Source organism: Triplophysa rosa, linkage group LG11, assembly GCF_024868665.1.
Source record: "Triplophysa rosa linkage group LG11, Trosa_1v2, whole genome shotgun sequence".
In the NCBI taxonomy this organism is placed as follows: domain Eukaryota; kingdom Metazoa; phylum Chordata; class Actinopteri; order Cypriniformes; family Nemacheilidae; genus Triplophysa; species Triplophysa rosa.
The window spans coordinates 13,626,572-13,643,505 of NC_079900.1; the positions used below are offsets into that span (position 1 = coordinate 13,626,572).

A 16,934-nucleotide genomic window follows, 5' to 3' on the forward strand; every position below is an offset into this window, starting at 1 on the left:
GAATAATATTGTATTTACTAATAATACTATATTTGACAGGTGCAATTTTACAAAGTGCCGTGAAAAATATGCCAGGACATCCATTCCTAAATAATGAAATAAACTATATGGAGTGAAATCATATGTTTGTAAGTGACAGGCAGTACTCACAGGAAAGCCCATGTCAGTCAGCTGCTTGATCAGATGATTCATGATCCAGCTATCATCCTGTTTGTTCGGGACTTTTCCCTTAAGAGAAAAACAGAAACTAATCAGTTGATTCTCACTGATGCCTAAATGAACTCTCTCTGTTCCTGTAGCTTTTTTTTACCTTTGGTGGGCCCTTCTTGGGTGGGTTGCCCCAGGAGCTGCAGGAGGAGTTGCTCTCCTGAGACGCAGGGCTTTTCCACATGTCTCCCTCATCTTGCTCCCATTGGCTCGCAGACAGACTCATGTCCTCACCACCCCCCCAGCCATCTTGCATAGGTTTGGGGGCTGGATGACAAAATAAAGATTATTAAAAATGTCCACAGCAAAATTTGCTATTGGTCTGTCACCATTTCAAAAATGTACAATCGTTTAGTGCCTTCTTTTCAACAACAGGGGGCTCTGTTGTTACATGCTTTCAAGCTCAAGACTCTGATAACAGGCACCTGGGTCAGATACAGATACCAGTGCTACAAAACTTATCATACTAATTGTACGTGTTGTTCTAAAATAAATATTTAAGAAGGGGAAAATATTTGAGAACAGAGAGCAGCTATCAAGTAGTTTTAATTACATTTGAAATAATGCATTAACACACGGCTTGCACACAAATTGAATTTCTGTTAAAGGGGGGGTGCAACGATGTGTCATGCATTGCATTGTCATGCAAAACATAAGCTTTCTACTGAATCAGACCAAGCAAACAGCTATTTTAACTGGACTGGAACCAACTGTGTGAAAGTTCAGATTTATCCCTAAAGCAATGACAGCACAAAGTACTTTCATATGTATGTACCAATACACAAGTGGATCCCTGTCATCTGTATACTTAGCAATTACAAAATGTACATGGTCATGTTTTTTTTTTTTATGGTAACTTAATCTCATTTTAAATCTATATAATAAGAACTCCTATAATATCATTGACAAAACTAACCAGGTTTGCAGGGGGCAGATCCAGGGGGTCCGTTACCTCGACCATAGACCTCAGGGCCATTATCACTCCATCTTCCACATCCACCTGAGGGTTTACCCCATGCCGAAGTGCCATTGTCCAAACTTGCTGGAGGGGCGGCTGGTTCTCCCCATGGGGGCTCAGGTTTTGAATGGATATTTGTCATGTCACCCCATCCTGCAGAGGAACACGCAGAAACCCACCTTAAAATTTCATGACACCACTTTTTATATAATAAATAAATTATCAAAATTAGTTTTGAAAGCTGGTATTAATTACATAACATAGTATAATGTCAATAAACTACAAATGTTATGTTACAAGATTCTGTGTCCTGAAATGGAATAAGCAGAAACATTAAGCGTCTGTTTAATTCTTGGCACAGACAAGATTACAGGATGCCACGCTGAATACATCTTTGGCAGAGGGAGAGCAAAGTTACAGACAGACAGCAGAGGGCGCTGGGTCCATTCCAAGTATCCTGCTGGAGCCCAGTTATACACCTCACAGATGGTGCACCAACTCTAATTACACACTTCCTGCTGACTCAAACACTGTGTTGAACGCCACTCACAGACAGAATGTAAACAGTAATCTAAAGTGGATTGTCCCATGTGAACATTTCTATTTAGTTATATCAGTTTCTTGTGATCTGAAAATTGGTAATCAAGCTTAATGTGTTGATTTGGTTTCGGATGAATCACAAAATATCTTACCTGGATTTATAAGGGATGTTCTGTTTTGAGGAGGCCCAGTCTGATGTGGGGCTACGTTATCAGGGGTGGTCATAACACTGTGGTTATTATTAGAGTTCGGCCCTCCATGATTGTGGGTCTGCATGGGAGGCTGGCTATGATGGGGATGATGATGATGGTTGTTGGGTACATTGTTGGCATTGACAGGGCATGGTTTCCCTTGCATACCAGGGTTATTCTTGTCCCAGAGATTGACTGACTTGTTGTAAGTACTTGGGTCACCCCAAGCTGAGGTACCATCATCGATCTCCATCTTACGACGGATGGAGGGTGGAGAGGGCTCCTCCCATCCAGTGGGCTCTCCAGTGTGGTCAGGTTTAACACTTCCGCCATTTCCCCCAACCCATCCGGAGCCACTCTGTTTCACAGAGCTTGGACCTCCCCATGAACCCATGCTTCCACTGCCACTATTGCCATTGTTGCCCTCTTGAGGCTTGTTATTCCATCCTTGTGGGGGCACGCTGGGGCGCTGTGAATCTCCCCAGTTTCCTCCTGCTCCTGGGGCAGGCTTTCCCCATCCTCTGGAGCCCTCGTTCCAGCCTGAACCTTCTCCCTCCCAGGAGGAGCTGGATGGGCCATTTTTCTTCACATCGGCAGGTTCACCCCATTCTCCTCCGGATCCACTTTCTCCCACAGGTCCATTGCCCCATCCATGAGATGATTTGGGCCCCTCAGCCCAACCCTGTGGTTTGGTTTTAGCGTGACTATCTTCCCAGGTGGGAGATTTATCCTCAGAACCCCAAGTCTGACCGCTTTTCTGCAGGTTGCCACCAGGACCTCCTGATGGGGTGCTACCCCAGCTTCCAGGACCACTGGAGGGTTTCTTGTTGTTGGATGGCTCTGCCCATCCAGAGCCAGCCTGGGGTGATTGCATGCCTGTGCCCCAACCTGGGGCAGCTCCAGTACTGGGGCAGGGGGCCTCATTCTTTCCCCCAAAGTCAGGTCTGGATGAGTTGCCAGAATTTAGATTGGCATTGCCAGAAGTTGGTGTTGGTCCCGCATTGGCTGCATTTGAGGATGAGCCCCAGGCATCAGTTCCAATGTCATTCTTGTGGTTGGAGCGTGCAGCTTCTTCTGTCTCCCAAGCGGTGTGCTGGCGTACAGGTGTTTGTCCCCAGCCTGTGTTGCACAGAACCCTGGGGTCCATGTCTTGGGCAGGTATAACAGGGGAGGTCTCATCCCTTGATGAGTTATCCCTCCTGTGAGGATGGCATTCCATGCTGTCACTGCTTCCCTCACTGGCTGGAGCATTGGCCCCGCGACCCCAAGAATTAAGTTGCTGCTCTTGGGTGGGAGAGCCAGATGAATCCCATCCTTTGGGCTCACTGTTGGAACGCTTACCCCACTCTCCAGTTGAGGCAGCTTGTCCCCAGCCAGCAGTACTTGAGGCCCCTCCCTGCCCCCAGCTGCTCCCTGATTCCCAACCAGAGTCTTTTGAGCCACTAACAGACTTGGCATCTCCATTACGCCAAACAGGTTCCTCTTCCCCGTTGACCTGAGAGGCTCCTCCAGGAGTTTGAACAAATGAGCCCATGCCTGGAGGGCCAACACCCCAGTTAGGCAGGCTGTGGCCAGGGCTCCTGGGCTCCTGCTTAGTGTGATTTGGTCCATCAGTGTTAAGGTTCGGAGGCTCGGAGCTGAAAGACACATTCGTGGATGGGCTGGAGTGTGGCTCTGAAGTGTCACTGGGCATAATGCTACCCCATGTGGTGCTGCAATTGCCACTACCACCATTACCTGCAGAATTTGCATTGGCACCACCTATACTGCCACTGCTGCTGGGGCCCTGACTGGGCAGTGTGCCCGGTGGGCTACAAAGATTAGGAGGAGGGTTGCTTCCTCCAGAGCTGCCGCCACCCATGCCGGTCCCTTCATGTCCCAGAACTGGCCAGGCAGAGGGGTTGGCGTTGGGATTTAAGTTCAAGTTAAAGTTGGAGGAGCCCCAACCCCTGGCTCCCATTGATGTGCTGGAGACTTCATTCTTCCCTTCTCCTCCACTGGCGGGAGATGGGCCAGAGCCCCAGCCTCTGCTGGCCCCACCCTGACTGGAGAGCAGACCTCCTGAGTGGCTGGCATTGGCTTTGCTGGGGTGATTGGTGGAGAAATGGCCTTGCTGGCCAGCTCCTGTGGCCATGCTCATGCTGCTTGTGCTGCTGATGTCACTGATACTTTCAGTGTTTAAGGGGCATCCTGCAGGGGCAAGGCTTTCTTTGCATGAAATGGAAGGCCACGCCTCTGTATCGTTCTCGTCGATAATCAGTGGATCCCAGCCGCTGCAGCTGTTAGTAGAGGCTGTATTGGCACTGCGATTGGGGGGTATATTCTCATACTGGGCTGCCAGGCCACTTTGTAGGGGCAGCTCTGTGGAAAGAGAGACAGAGAAACCATTAATTACTTACCCTGTAATGCATGTGGTTTTCAGAATATAAACAGAATTGACATGCTGTCAAAAACAGGGAAATGACACAATGACAAGATGACTTTACATCATCCTACGTAATTAATGGCTACACACTGATGTTGATTGAAATTATTTCATAATGAACAATGAGAGTGGCCCACACACAGCCTATATTTGATTTACTATGGCGATCAGGTAAACTTTCCCTACAATGTTTTTTTTGTAAATTGATGTATTTTTTTGTCTTCATTTTATTTAATGCACTAAATTATTATTTTGTTCATTGTTCATTGTTTGTTAAAGCTCATTTGTAATTGAAATAAAACATATGAATATATATAGTTGACTTGCAATGAATATATGTATTTGTTGCAAGTCAACTGTCAAAACACCCTAAAAGATCATGAAGGCAGAAGCGAGACATTTTTTTACTATGATTATAATGTAAGAAGAGACTATGAAGTATTATGAAACAAAAAACTAGTTCAGTGTGGGAGACTTTTTGCCAATGACAACAGTAATGTAGAGTCAGTGGTCATTATGCAGAAAAAAATTACCACAAAATGCTGCAACTGGCCAAAGTATTCCAGAGATATAGCTTTTTCAGCCCATATTAAGTTTTAAAAACTGTTTAAAATTACATGAATGCATCAAGTAATAATGCATTTTAGATTTTTAAGACATAATAATTAACATTACTTGCACTACTAATGGCTACCGTGTTTGTTTTTTCCCCTATTTTCCAATATTATTTCGAATTATGAACAAAAAATAGGCCATATGAACACACCAGTGATCACATGTACACGTTCACATGTGTGTACTAGCCTGGAGCCATAATTTTCCACTGCATCCACCACAAAGCCTTGGCTCTCCAAACCACAACTATCTCCCTCTGCTGGAATGACCGATCACAACCGCAGAATTTGCTTTCAAAGAAATGTGTTAATTCTATCAACGCACTGATAACAACAATGAAAACATAACAAATGCCCACATACGGATACCGGGATCCTGCTGCGTAAATTAGCTGGCAAATGCTGGCCAGCTTTCTGGCACGGGTTCAACTCTGTTGTTTTTGTGCGGCTTTGCATGCACAGGCACGGTTCAGTCTGTGTCAGATCTGAGCGAAGAGGAGACATTTGCGCAAGCCAGGCATTCTGTCACCAACCATGCAAAAAGGACTTTTTAACTACAGATAAGAAAAAAAGGAGGGTGCGCATGAAAGAGAGGCTAGTCTTTCCCCGACACAAACGCTGTTCTTCTGTAGACTGCGTAGTAAAGGACGCCATTTTATCACATCTGAACCGATGCCAAGAGAGCTTAGAGCTGCCGTCAACATCTTACTGTAGCTCGCTCAAGAAGACAAGCTTATCAGATGAGTTCAGCAAACCTCTGCCCTGCAGTAATCTCTAACCCACAATGCTATAGCTTTAGGGTTTTGCGTTTTAGTGTAGTGATTTGAATGCTACGAGTCCAAAGTAAACAGAAGCAGAACAGCACAGAGCAAACGGAAAATAAGCGCGTGGAGAATCGCAGCGTGGGTCAGAGGGGGTGGGGTCGCAGAGAAGTGAAAAAGTACCTGAGGAGAGATGTCGCCCGACCATCCTGAGAGAAGCGCTAGTCTGCATGCAGAGCGCTGGCCATCCCCGTTACAATATGTCTGCTGCTTGCGAGGCTTTTGAGACTCATATTTGATATGCTGCCAAGGAACTGCAGCTCAGAACGCGAGCGACCGCCCCATTCGTCCCACACGGCTACGGCAGGATCCGATCTCCGTTCCCTCAGCCGGGCTTTATTTATATCCACCTCTATTTCTGATTCAGAGAGAGGAGACTCTCTCGCAAGGGCGGGGAAACAGGCTGCATAGGAGCTGAAGGTTAAAGCTGAGAGCGTTTGGACGTGCCATTAGGAGGGAAGAAAAAACAAAACAAAAGGGGGGAATCCTTCTCTCGTGCGCCCCTCTCATCTTTCATGCTTTCAAACTGTCACAAAACATTTAGCAGAGACCATTCAGGCCGCAATTAGCACCGCTGCCCACAATAGAGCTCGCTGAATAGATGCACAAAAGCAACTCTGTCTCAGAGCACGGGCTGCGCTGCAAGGACAGTCCAAACACAGAAACATGCGCACACCTCCCTTTCTCGTCCGCCTGTTTTGTAAGTGTAAGCTTTTGTTTTAATATTAGAAGTCGTGTGGGTGTGTGCAGTTGTAGCTCTGCATACCAGAGGTGCGGCCCCATGTATACAGGAAAACAGCACTTCAGTGGCTGCATGAGAAACAGGATAAACACCGAATGAGCTCACATGGAGGCAGGCAGGTGGCCAGGGGCTAAATGTCTCTGCAGAGTGTGCCCGTGCTTAAATGATGGAAAAGATAGATGGGGGGAGAGAAAGATCAACAAAAGATAAACGGAAGGCAATGCATGCTGGGAGGGAACGAGGGATGGCTCCAGTAGAAAAATGAACATTTACGAAAGCGCACATCAGCTCTTGGCATCAAGCAGGGCATTGTTTACAAATGGTCCCAGCGCCTCCCATACACACAATACACCAAAGTCTGCAGAAAACAGACTCCTATTATAATCCAACTCAATGCCAGCTTTTTTCCCGGCCAACTATGTAATGATGTAATCAAAGAATCATCTATTGATGAAGCTTTTTTCCCCTTTCATGAAATTCCCAAATAAAAATGCTTGCTTTGGCTCACATCGCTTAAACAGTTCTTGGGTTTTGTTTAACAGTAAAAGTGGCATGGTTCAGCTGGAGAACAGGTAAAGGATGTACCCTTGGACAAACGTTTTCTGTCATTTCTGCTGCACATTGGCCACTTCAAACATCCATCAGCACTTTCACTTTCTCTGAGCTGGTACTTTGTAAGAATTTTGTCTAACGCTTCAGCACTATACAAGAATAAGAATACTCAAGAAAACACCAAGCGGATGAATTTATCATTCTCCTCAAACTGAGAGGAAGTGAAGGAAAAGTATGTAGTGCTGTGTATTAGCTGCGGTAATCTTAAGTCGAACACATTGAGTGTGTTAAGTCCATCACAGCCTTCTGTCACCATGAGCTGTCCACACAGGTCACGTTCTCAGCGTCCAACTGTTCTATTTTTAATATCTGATCTGTTAACACTAGGGGGTAGACTTCAGTACTTTGCATTTATAATCTTAGGTGGTTCTGCATTTGGTTTGTTGACCAACAGAAATAACAGGCCGCTCACTGACAATAACAGTATGTTTTTCCTTCTCACAAATTCGGTCAAAGAGTGTAAAAAATATAAAGCAAGGACTTTCAGCATGAGAATATTCATATAGTATAATGGGGTAAAATATTGAAATGTCTTTGAGTTAATATTTTTTACCCCCACCCAGGGTCCATTAGACAAACTTTTCAGCATTTCACGCTTTGAGCACTGCATTTTTTACAAATGTTGTAGTCAAATTTTGTAGTCATCTTTAAAATAAATCCATTGCTGTTTTTAATGCAAAAATGTGTGCATGTTCCCCTTGGAAACGCGTCTTAGTAAACAATACCTTGTCATATGCCAAATATACACATTATTTTATAAACTGTGTAGGAGGTTTGTATATGCATTCTTGTAGAAATAAACAGGAGCAACACTCTGGGGCTTAGAACAGGGGGCTTTGCTGACATTGCCGTTTGTTAGTTGTTAAGAGGCTTGATGGGAGAATGGAAGGAGGAGCCAGCATGGGTCTTATGCAACAACCATCAGGCTTGATGTACTACATACACCTGCACATCCCCAGCACAGGATGTGATGTCAGGAACGAACAGCCACCGGCGACCACCAGGACTCAACAGCAGGGGGCGACTTGAACAGAAACAGAGCTAACAAAGGCATGACAACAAGCACTGCCGATCAATACCTGGCAGGAGAGGTGAACAAGCAGCAGTAACTTTTCAAAATAAGTATTAAAGGTACAGCTTACGGTTATAGATAAAACAAATACTGTTATATTTGGAGCTTGGGGTAGAACATGTTGTCTGTAAATAATAAAACTAAAATGGTTTTGCCTTTTAACAAAACATCTAACAGCCTTAGCAAGAGGAGCAGGTGAGATGGGGAAAACAACATGACCATTTCTTAAACTCTGCCTGCTAAACTCCACTTCCTGGTCGTAACATTGTTGGCGTTGGTAGGATGCACATACATGTTTGTGTGGGTGTGACAGGAAAAGAGAGAAAGTTTGTGAGACTGGGCTCTGTGCCAGCGCTCAGGTCTGTGTTGCGGCTCAGGGGGAGAAAACACAGAGGCAAACAGACCCATAATACTCCGATAATACTCCTGAAACTGCACACCTGTTGTAATGTACGAGGCCACACTGCGCAACATATAATTCTAAACTGTTCAATGCATAAACAAATACGTTAGGCCTGTTAATAGGGACACTACAGAAATGACTGCTTCCAAACAGGTTTTCTTAAACGCTCTCCATAGGCTAAGCAAATGTTACCATGTCAGTCTGGTTAGGATGCTCAAAAAGATGTTCTGGTATGTTCACACCTTTAGGGTAAATCACCCCTACAAATGGTTTATTAGAGGATGTTTACACGATGTCATTTTCAAATGAAAACAGAAACCTTTTTATGTGATTTAGCCGTTCGTTTAGACGGAAGCGGCGTTTTGGGGGACTGAAAACGCAAACTTTTCAAAGTGCAACTTTTTGAAAACGCAGCCGTTTTCGTTTCCATGTAAACTGCGAGATGGAACTTTCTGAAAACGATGACGTCACGCACATGCGTATTACACGCTCAGTCGTGCGAGTATAGGCAAAACGAAATGGAGGCTTCCCGTACTGTGAGCTCTCGTTGCTCGACTATGTATTAACGTTTCCCCAGCAAAATGTGGATTTGCTGCACCAATAAGACCAGCGGAGAAACACTATTTAAATTCGCCAGACTTTAAACACACATATACATCGACCAACGGTATTAAAAAGCACATCTGGCTTACAACTGTGCATGTGTATGTTTCATTACACAACAACATCGCCATCCACTGGCCTGGCGTGCATACTACAGGGCTTTTATCCGTTTTCCTGGATCTGTGTAAATGCAGACTGTTTTGATAACGCTGTCATGTGTACATGAAACTTTTCAAAAACGCAAAGGAAAAACATTTCAGTTTTTCATAGTGTAAACGTGGCCTTATAGTCATCTCTGCAAATGAAGTTGGGCTAGAAGAAAGTACTTCACATAAACGGCACACTTCATATTTAAATGCAACTGTAATTTCAGACTCTTGGGCTTTGTAATATTAAAGTATCTATAAGCGGGTTTCCATCACTCTGGTTTTATTCGCATTTTGAAGTTTCGCATCAGAAACGAGTGATGTAAACGGCAAATTTCGAATTAAAAACCCTCAATTCGCAAAAAAGTTTTTACGCTCGCTTGAGGTGGTTTTTCTTTTTTGCGAAAAAGGTTAATGCGAATAATGGGAGATGGAAACGCATTTGTTGAATAAATTCCTCCAAAAAGTCACGTACCTGCACTATGAGACGGTGTAACCTAACCAGAGTAATGATCTTGTGACACAGCATGAGAAATTTTGTTATGGTCATTCTTAAATGCCTGAGCAAAGTTGTCAAAGTATTCTGTAATTGCCTCTTAGAACTGTCACGACTGTGTTTCAGGAGGCTGTGTGTACAGCAGGCATCCACAAAAGCACCGCATTTATTGTGTTTCGTAATCGTCTGCTTGCGCATGTATTATTATATATGAAAATCATTATATTCAGTGGCTTCTCTTACTTTTCTTACAGATATTTAGTGGCAGTTTATTAGGAAGTGACGGTTGACTATTTGGATGGAAACGGTGCTTATTCGAAAATGTTTTATGCGATATTCCAATTTTGCGCATAAGCTAAATTCGCAACTTTGGATGGAAACCCGGCTTATGTGACGATTGTAGGACAGACGGGGGAGCAAAAGAGACAAGCAAAATGAATACAGCCTCAGTGCTGCTGCTGGCTTAAAGCAGAGCTGTGGGCCATTAGGCTGCATTCCAGAAGCTTCCTGTAAAACACACACACACAGAAAGCTGGGAGCTCTTATTTCTTGCTGGGCTCCCAATGTGTGTTAAGTAACATCCAGCAAAACCACAGCTCAGTGCACGTGTCAGCTCAAAACAGACCCAAAACTAAACCAGGAGTGAGAGACAACACTGGATTGAGTGAAGGAGAGGGACACGAGAGGAGGAAATAAGGAAAGGAACTGTAGCTAGGATTTGAAAAAAGAGCTCATCGCAATGCATACTGGGATTGGTAATGCTGCCTTAAAATTGGGCCAAAACAATATCTATCAACAATAGTGCTGATACTAAAATAATGACAAATATTTATATAAATACAAGTAACTATATAAATAACTTTTTATTGTAAAATAAAACATATTACATATAAAATATTATACAATACATTTTTATAAATTATATAAAAATATTTATTCAACATTGTACAGGGCTCTAGACTAACTTTTTGCACTGGTTGCACTGGTGCGCCTAACTTTTTTTCTTAGGTGAACCAGCACAAAAGTTAGGTGCACCCAAATTTTCGACCGCATCGCATTTAACACTGCAGTTTTACCAGTTCACTTTTTTTTTTAAATCGCTGTCCATATAGGCAATATTGACTTGTAAATGATTAACTAACAATCTGGTCAACATAAAGTTCTTTATTTGAAGCACAATTCTACAAGAAAGCAGGGCTCTAGACTAACACTTGAGAGAGGTGGCACCAGCCCTTAATATGATATAGCACCAGAGTCGTGGGGCGAGATAAGAAAAAAGAATCACTAAAACTTCATTAAAATGTGTTTAATACATTAATAAATCAATTAGAAATGAATACAAATCATTGTTTATGATTGAATTATTTTTATTGTATATGTAAACTCTCTTTCAACACTTTACCATATTTAAAGCACATCTTTCTTAAAGCTACTTTCTTCCTTTATTTGTTGTGAACGACTCCTATAAGAGAACACAATTCCTTTAATATCAGTGAGTGTTTTTGGGCCCGTCCGTTGTTGTTTGATGAACATTATAACAGGGCTCTCAAGTTTTGAACTAAGTTCAGAGTGAGATTTTGGCGGCAGCGGGGATTTGGGTGGGGACGGGGGTCTGATCTGAAAAATGTGACATAAATTTGTACAAATAAAAAAATATTTATTTAATTCATCATTCCTTAGTGCTGGTATGTGTGTGTGTGTGTGTGAGAGAGAGAGAGAGATAATGGGTAGTGTTGTTTATTGTAGGAGTTGGTAGCATGTTATGAGGCCTTCAGCACAGGGGTGGGTGGCTCCCACTTGAAACACTGTGGTTCCAGGCCAGCCATTTTCAATGTCATGATGGATGACAGAGTTCCATCCAGTGCCAAGCTGTTCCAGGTTTTGGTTTTATTTAGTCCAACCATGGAGAAAACTCTCTCAGCATCTGCATTTGAATGAGGGAGCACTAACACTAATGCAGCTATTTTAGAAAGCCTCCCAAACTGGCTGCCAACATGCCTGCTTATGTCCCTCACGCCTTGATGGGCACAGGAGTTCTCTTGTCTACAGACTGAGCACCAGTAGAAGGAGCTGCTGGTTCCCATTGTGATGTATGGCCGTCGGGTTGACCACTCCTTCTTAAAGAAACACCTATAGGTGGCTGCTCTACTTAATCCTCTCTTTTTCCCTGTTTCCAGTGGGTTCTCCACTGTCTCCTCTATGGTGTCCTCCACAGTCTCTTCCATGGACTCATCCTCTACTGACACCCTAGCTGTCTCCTCCACTGCCTCATCTACTGTCTTCTCCAAAGTCTCCTTCTCTGACCTGGCCACCCTTTTAGGGAGCTGATCCTTTAGAGCGAAGCATGAAAGAATGCTCATTTGCCTCTTCCCTGACATCTTTGAAATAGACAAATGTAATATTTAATACTATACATTGTCTGGATAAAATATAATGAAATAGCCTAGGCCAAAGGTTTTCACAATGTGAAATGTGTATAATGGTTTTTTCTTTCCTTTTCTTTCCTTCTGAATCAGAACTAATACTAAACAAGTGTCAGAATAGCTGCTGAAATTAGCAGGAATGAACACGTGGTGTAGTTGCAGCTAGCAAAGGGATTCACTGTTAAAGCTGACAGTATACTGTTTAAGATATATATTTTCAATTACTGAAAAGTTTTTATGTTAATTAAAATGTCACTATGACAATGTGGACATGTGAAGCTTGACAACATTTAACTACAAACACATTATGCTGAAAACTAGGAAAAATGAGTGCAGATACTTACTGTGTGTGCTGCAGATGTTTTAACCTCTCCACTGAGGAAAGGCAGAATGGGGGAGGGGCTGTCACTGAGGACGTCAGACAATTTCTTAAAGGGGCGTTTACCCCAAAATGACAGGGTAGACAGCAATTACAGGGACGCATGCAAAAAGCTTAATATTATTATGAAAATATAATATAAATTATCCAAATTATTTGTTTTATTAAATACAATGTTGAGGACAATAAGAACATTCAAAAAATATTTTAATTTTGTGCAATGTTTCCACTTTTTACAGTCACTGAAGTTAGCTTAGCAGTGTGAGGGACATGCCAAAATCACATACATCAAATCAAAGAAAATGGTATAAAATGATCAAACACATTTTAAGAATCTTCTTATTGCAGTTGTATGTGTGTAAATATTAGGACATTTATAATAAAACCTCAAAATGTCATTATTTTACATTATGTTCACATGACTCAGTATTTCTGATGAGGACACCAAAAGGCACTTTATAGTGATAATGATCCATCAGAATTAATGTCATGTTGAGCGAGCCTGTCAATCACAGAATGTGTCGTTGGAATCAGAATGTAAACGTTGTTGTTGCGGGAATATCTAAATCTTACCCGGATACAGCAATGCTATTTTCTGATTGGCTGTTCGGAAAATATTTTTTTAATTTGATTAGCTGGTGCGTGGCAGGGCCTTCTGAACTCTATGGGGAACTCACTTGATTCTTCTAATAGCGGCGCAACTTGGTGGGCGTTAGGAAATTTCTCTGCGTGAGAAATACAAGGTGTGGCGCGTGAGCGTGTGAACGGGTTGAAATGCGTGTGTCTCACGTGAGACTTGAGAGCCCTGTTATAAACAGATATCTTTATTATGCCGCTGCCCCTTTAAGAGCTCGCGCAACATACTGGAACACGTGTTTTGTTTCCCAACTGTTTGGTCACGAAACAAACTGAATACCTTTACAAGGTTTCTTGTTAATATGGGAATTTGTAGGTTATTTTGTGTTAATATGTCCGTTTCAGAGTAAGAAGGCGTGAAAGAGATCTCCGTTTAGTATTTTGTGCTCTGACTCTCTGGGCGCGCGCATATCTCAAACAACCCGCGAGACCTGAAGGCTTTTAGTGATTATTCTTCATGAAAGCTACATTGATACACGTTTGGCTTCTATCAATAGCGACTCACAAATAAATAGTATTTAGCGTGATGTGTAACGTTTTGTATGCTTTGCAGTATTGTTAGAGATCTTTATACAATAGTTCAGTGCTTAAAGTTTAAACACGTGTTTCCTGCATTAGCTTCACATGCATACAATACTTGCAACACATTTCGTTATCTTTGCTGTTTTGTACCTTAGCAGGGGAAATTCTTGTATTCTGCATATTTATTTAAGTTGCAAGATTGAGCGCTTCACTCGTCTGCTCTTTCGGTCCTTCGCCTCTACCCGTAACCCGCGAATTACGTCTTTGGGGGCGGGGCACTGATAGATAAGTGAATGGTTGAAGGAGGGGAGACGAATATGAGTGACTGAATGCGCAGCTTGCGCAATATAACATTTCTGCGCATTAAATTTATAATACGCAAAATTATATATTGATCAGTTTGACAGTCGCACCGGTGCGACCATTATGAAAAACTTGTCGCAGTGGCAGGAAACTTTGTCGCAAAATGAGACCATTTAGTCGCAGTCTAAAATTGGTCGCACTCTAGAGCCCTGTTGTATCAATATTGTTTTCGCAGTGGTAACAAAATTGGTATTGAGAATGTTACCGTAGACTTGTTGCAAAAAATGTTTTAAATGTGATATGCAATAACTTGCTAAATAATGCAATGTTATTAGATAATGCTTAAAGTTTCTAAAATTAACTTAAATTTATATTAAAATATTATTGAATTTATATTATTATACAAATTGTAATAATTAAATTAATTAATAATGATTAAAATATATTTGAAACCTGAAATGTTATAACCAACATACATTACATACAGGAGAGCATCATTCTCTGCATCTCTGTAGTCTTTCAAAAAACATTATAATCCATCTTCGTAATTTACTCTGCAACGGCCTTCACATCTCAAGCATGTCTAAAATGCTGTGTAGTCAGACACTTCAGCGTGGTGCAACTCTCATGCTTTCCATGAAAACCTAATAGACCTCTTGTGCACCACAGGATTCCTTGAGATCAAACAGCAGCCAATCAATACTCAAGAAAGCAAGACTAGCCCACAAGCATCTCTTCCACCACCCGGTCCATGTATATATGTGCCACACCAATCAGAGGAGCCCCCTTCTGAATCACACACATTTACTGTAAGCTGTGAATCACCCTGCCCACAGAGCTGATCGACTGCCATCTTTTCCTCTCAAACTCTCTCTAGCTCCGCCACTGCACTTGGAGAAGCCATAGATAAACGAAAAAACACTGCCAAGTCCACGTACAAACTACAACGCTCTCGCACACCCACATGCCTCCAAACACAGGAAGTAGCAAAGCACAGCTCAGCAAAGAGTGTCTCTTCATCTAGTTTTCTCAAACAAATACCAGCATCCACAGCAAGCCTCTGCACACGCATGTGCTTGGAATACACATGAATGAACAAAAACACACAACATAACAAAAAGACTGTTTTTTATTGCTTCTAAACAACAATAGCGAGACACCTTGTGGGCCACTCACGAGGGGAAAAACTAAATAAAATAATAATAATTCTACCATAAAAACTGTATAATTTTTTAAAAAACTGTATAAAACTGCTTAAATATCAAAACTATAACGTATAAATCTATAATCAATAAATCAAAACTGGTCGCTTGTGGGACGACACAATCCAATCAACACATGACGATCACTAAAACAAATGGTTTGTATGCATCCTAATGCCATCAACTCTCCCACTTTTCTGCAACATTACATATTAAAACCTCAAAACACAAAACTATTGCCAACAAGGTGTGAGTGTATTCTGGGCCAGACCCTGATTCAGCAGGCTGTCCCGTGCAGATCATGTAAAAGAAGCTGACCTGGGTGGGTCTGGCAGGAGAAGGACTGAGGTGTAGGACTGGCGGAGGATGGCTGCGCGAGAGCCGGGCTCCCGGCGGGCAGAGGTTGGCCCCGCTTCAGTAGCTGCTTGTGTTCGTGCTGACGGAAACGAGGGGGCACCTCTCGGGGCGGGTAGCGTGGTGCTGCCGACTGCTGTTGCTGGTTGCTGGAGGGTGCGCGCTTGCCATTGCCACCACTGCTGCTGTTGGCTGAGGGCACGGATGGGTTGGCGGCGGTGCTGGGGTTGGTGGGGGGAGGAGGGGTGGGGCTGGGCTTGGCAGAGTCTGGCACTGTGGACACAGAGATGAAAGACAGCGAGAGACAGAAAGAGAGAGAGAGCAAGAGGTGGGAGAGGGAAGGATAAAGTTAATTTTAGCACATGCCATAATGAAAGTCAACAGAATGAGTCTTTAGAGGGGAAGCCTATGAGAAGGATCGGGAGGGATTAGCGGGTTCGAGGCTGATGATGGGGTCTTGTGTTTACTGTACGTCTGTCACTACCTACTACAGCTGGTCTAGACGCACGAGACTCGAGGGATGAAACCAAATCAAACGAACAATTTGTTGTTTATATTAAAGGGATAGCTCACCTAAAAATAACAATCTGTTATTTCCTTCACCCTCATGAGCTTTGAAATCTATTCGAAAACTTTATAACAATTGTCGTGCTTTTCCGTGTACTAAGGTTTTCAGTAAATAATGATAAAAATATACGGTCCTCAAACAAAGTTTAACTTTGAATATAAAGCATGGATTGTATGATCCTTTTATGACCCGTTTGAAGCTTGAAAGCACAAACTCCCCATTGACTGTAATAAAACCGAAATAGCACAGACAACAGCAACCAGCACAATTCTTCAAAATCCTCCGTGCTCGCTCGACAGAAAAAGCCAAACGGTTTGGAACGACATGAGAGCGAGTAAGTAATGACAGAATTTGTATTTTTAGGTGAACGACTACTTTAATACCCCTGCTACCCCATGTGTGTTGTGGAGGAAGTACAAACAGTTACACAATTAGCCATGAGAGAGCCAGATCCAGTCAGAGCTCGGCCTGAGGCAAAGACGAAGCAGAGGGAGCAGAAACGTCTGAGTGAATAAGTGCCGGACTTATGTAACACACTCCTAACTCACAGACGGGGGGAGATGCTTATTCTGCTGGGAGATAAACCACCGTCTTGCATTGGAACAGAAGATCAGAGAAAAAAGCTACTTGTTCGATAAGTCTGATGAAAATTCTGTCATCATTTACTCACCTTCGAGTTGACTACCATAGTAGGAAAAATACAATGCTAGTCAAAAG

General features: G+C 42.8%; 1 protein-coding gene across 3 annotated transcripts in view; it reads right to left on the reverse strand.

The window, feature by feature from the left end:
• tnrc6c1 (trinucleotide repeat containing adaptor 6C1) overlaps window positions 1–16,934 on the reverse strand; it is a 62,920-nt gene that overhangs the window by 12,888 nt on the left and 33,098 nt on the right. Inside the window, exons 4-8 of one of the 3 annotated variants that reach the window (XM_057345022.1) lie at window positions 15,614–15,922; window positions 1,858–4,257; window positions 1,124–1,318; window positions 311–474; window positions 151–228 (exon numbers count right to left, since the gene is read on the reverse strand). In XM_057345022.1, the coding sequence (XP_057201005.1) occupies window positions 151–228; window positions 311–474; window positions 1,124–1,318; window positions 1,858–4,257; window positions 15,614–15,922 (3,146 nt within the window). Of the gene's footprint in view, window positions 1–150; window positions 229–310; window positions 475–1,123; window positions 1,319–1,857; window positions 4,258–5,879; window positions 7,110–15,613; window positions 15,923–16,934 lie in introns of those variants that run through there. The other 2 variants (XM_057345024.1, XM_057345023.1) reach the window with 2 other exon arrangements.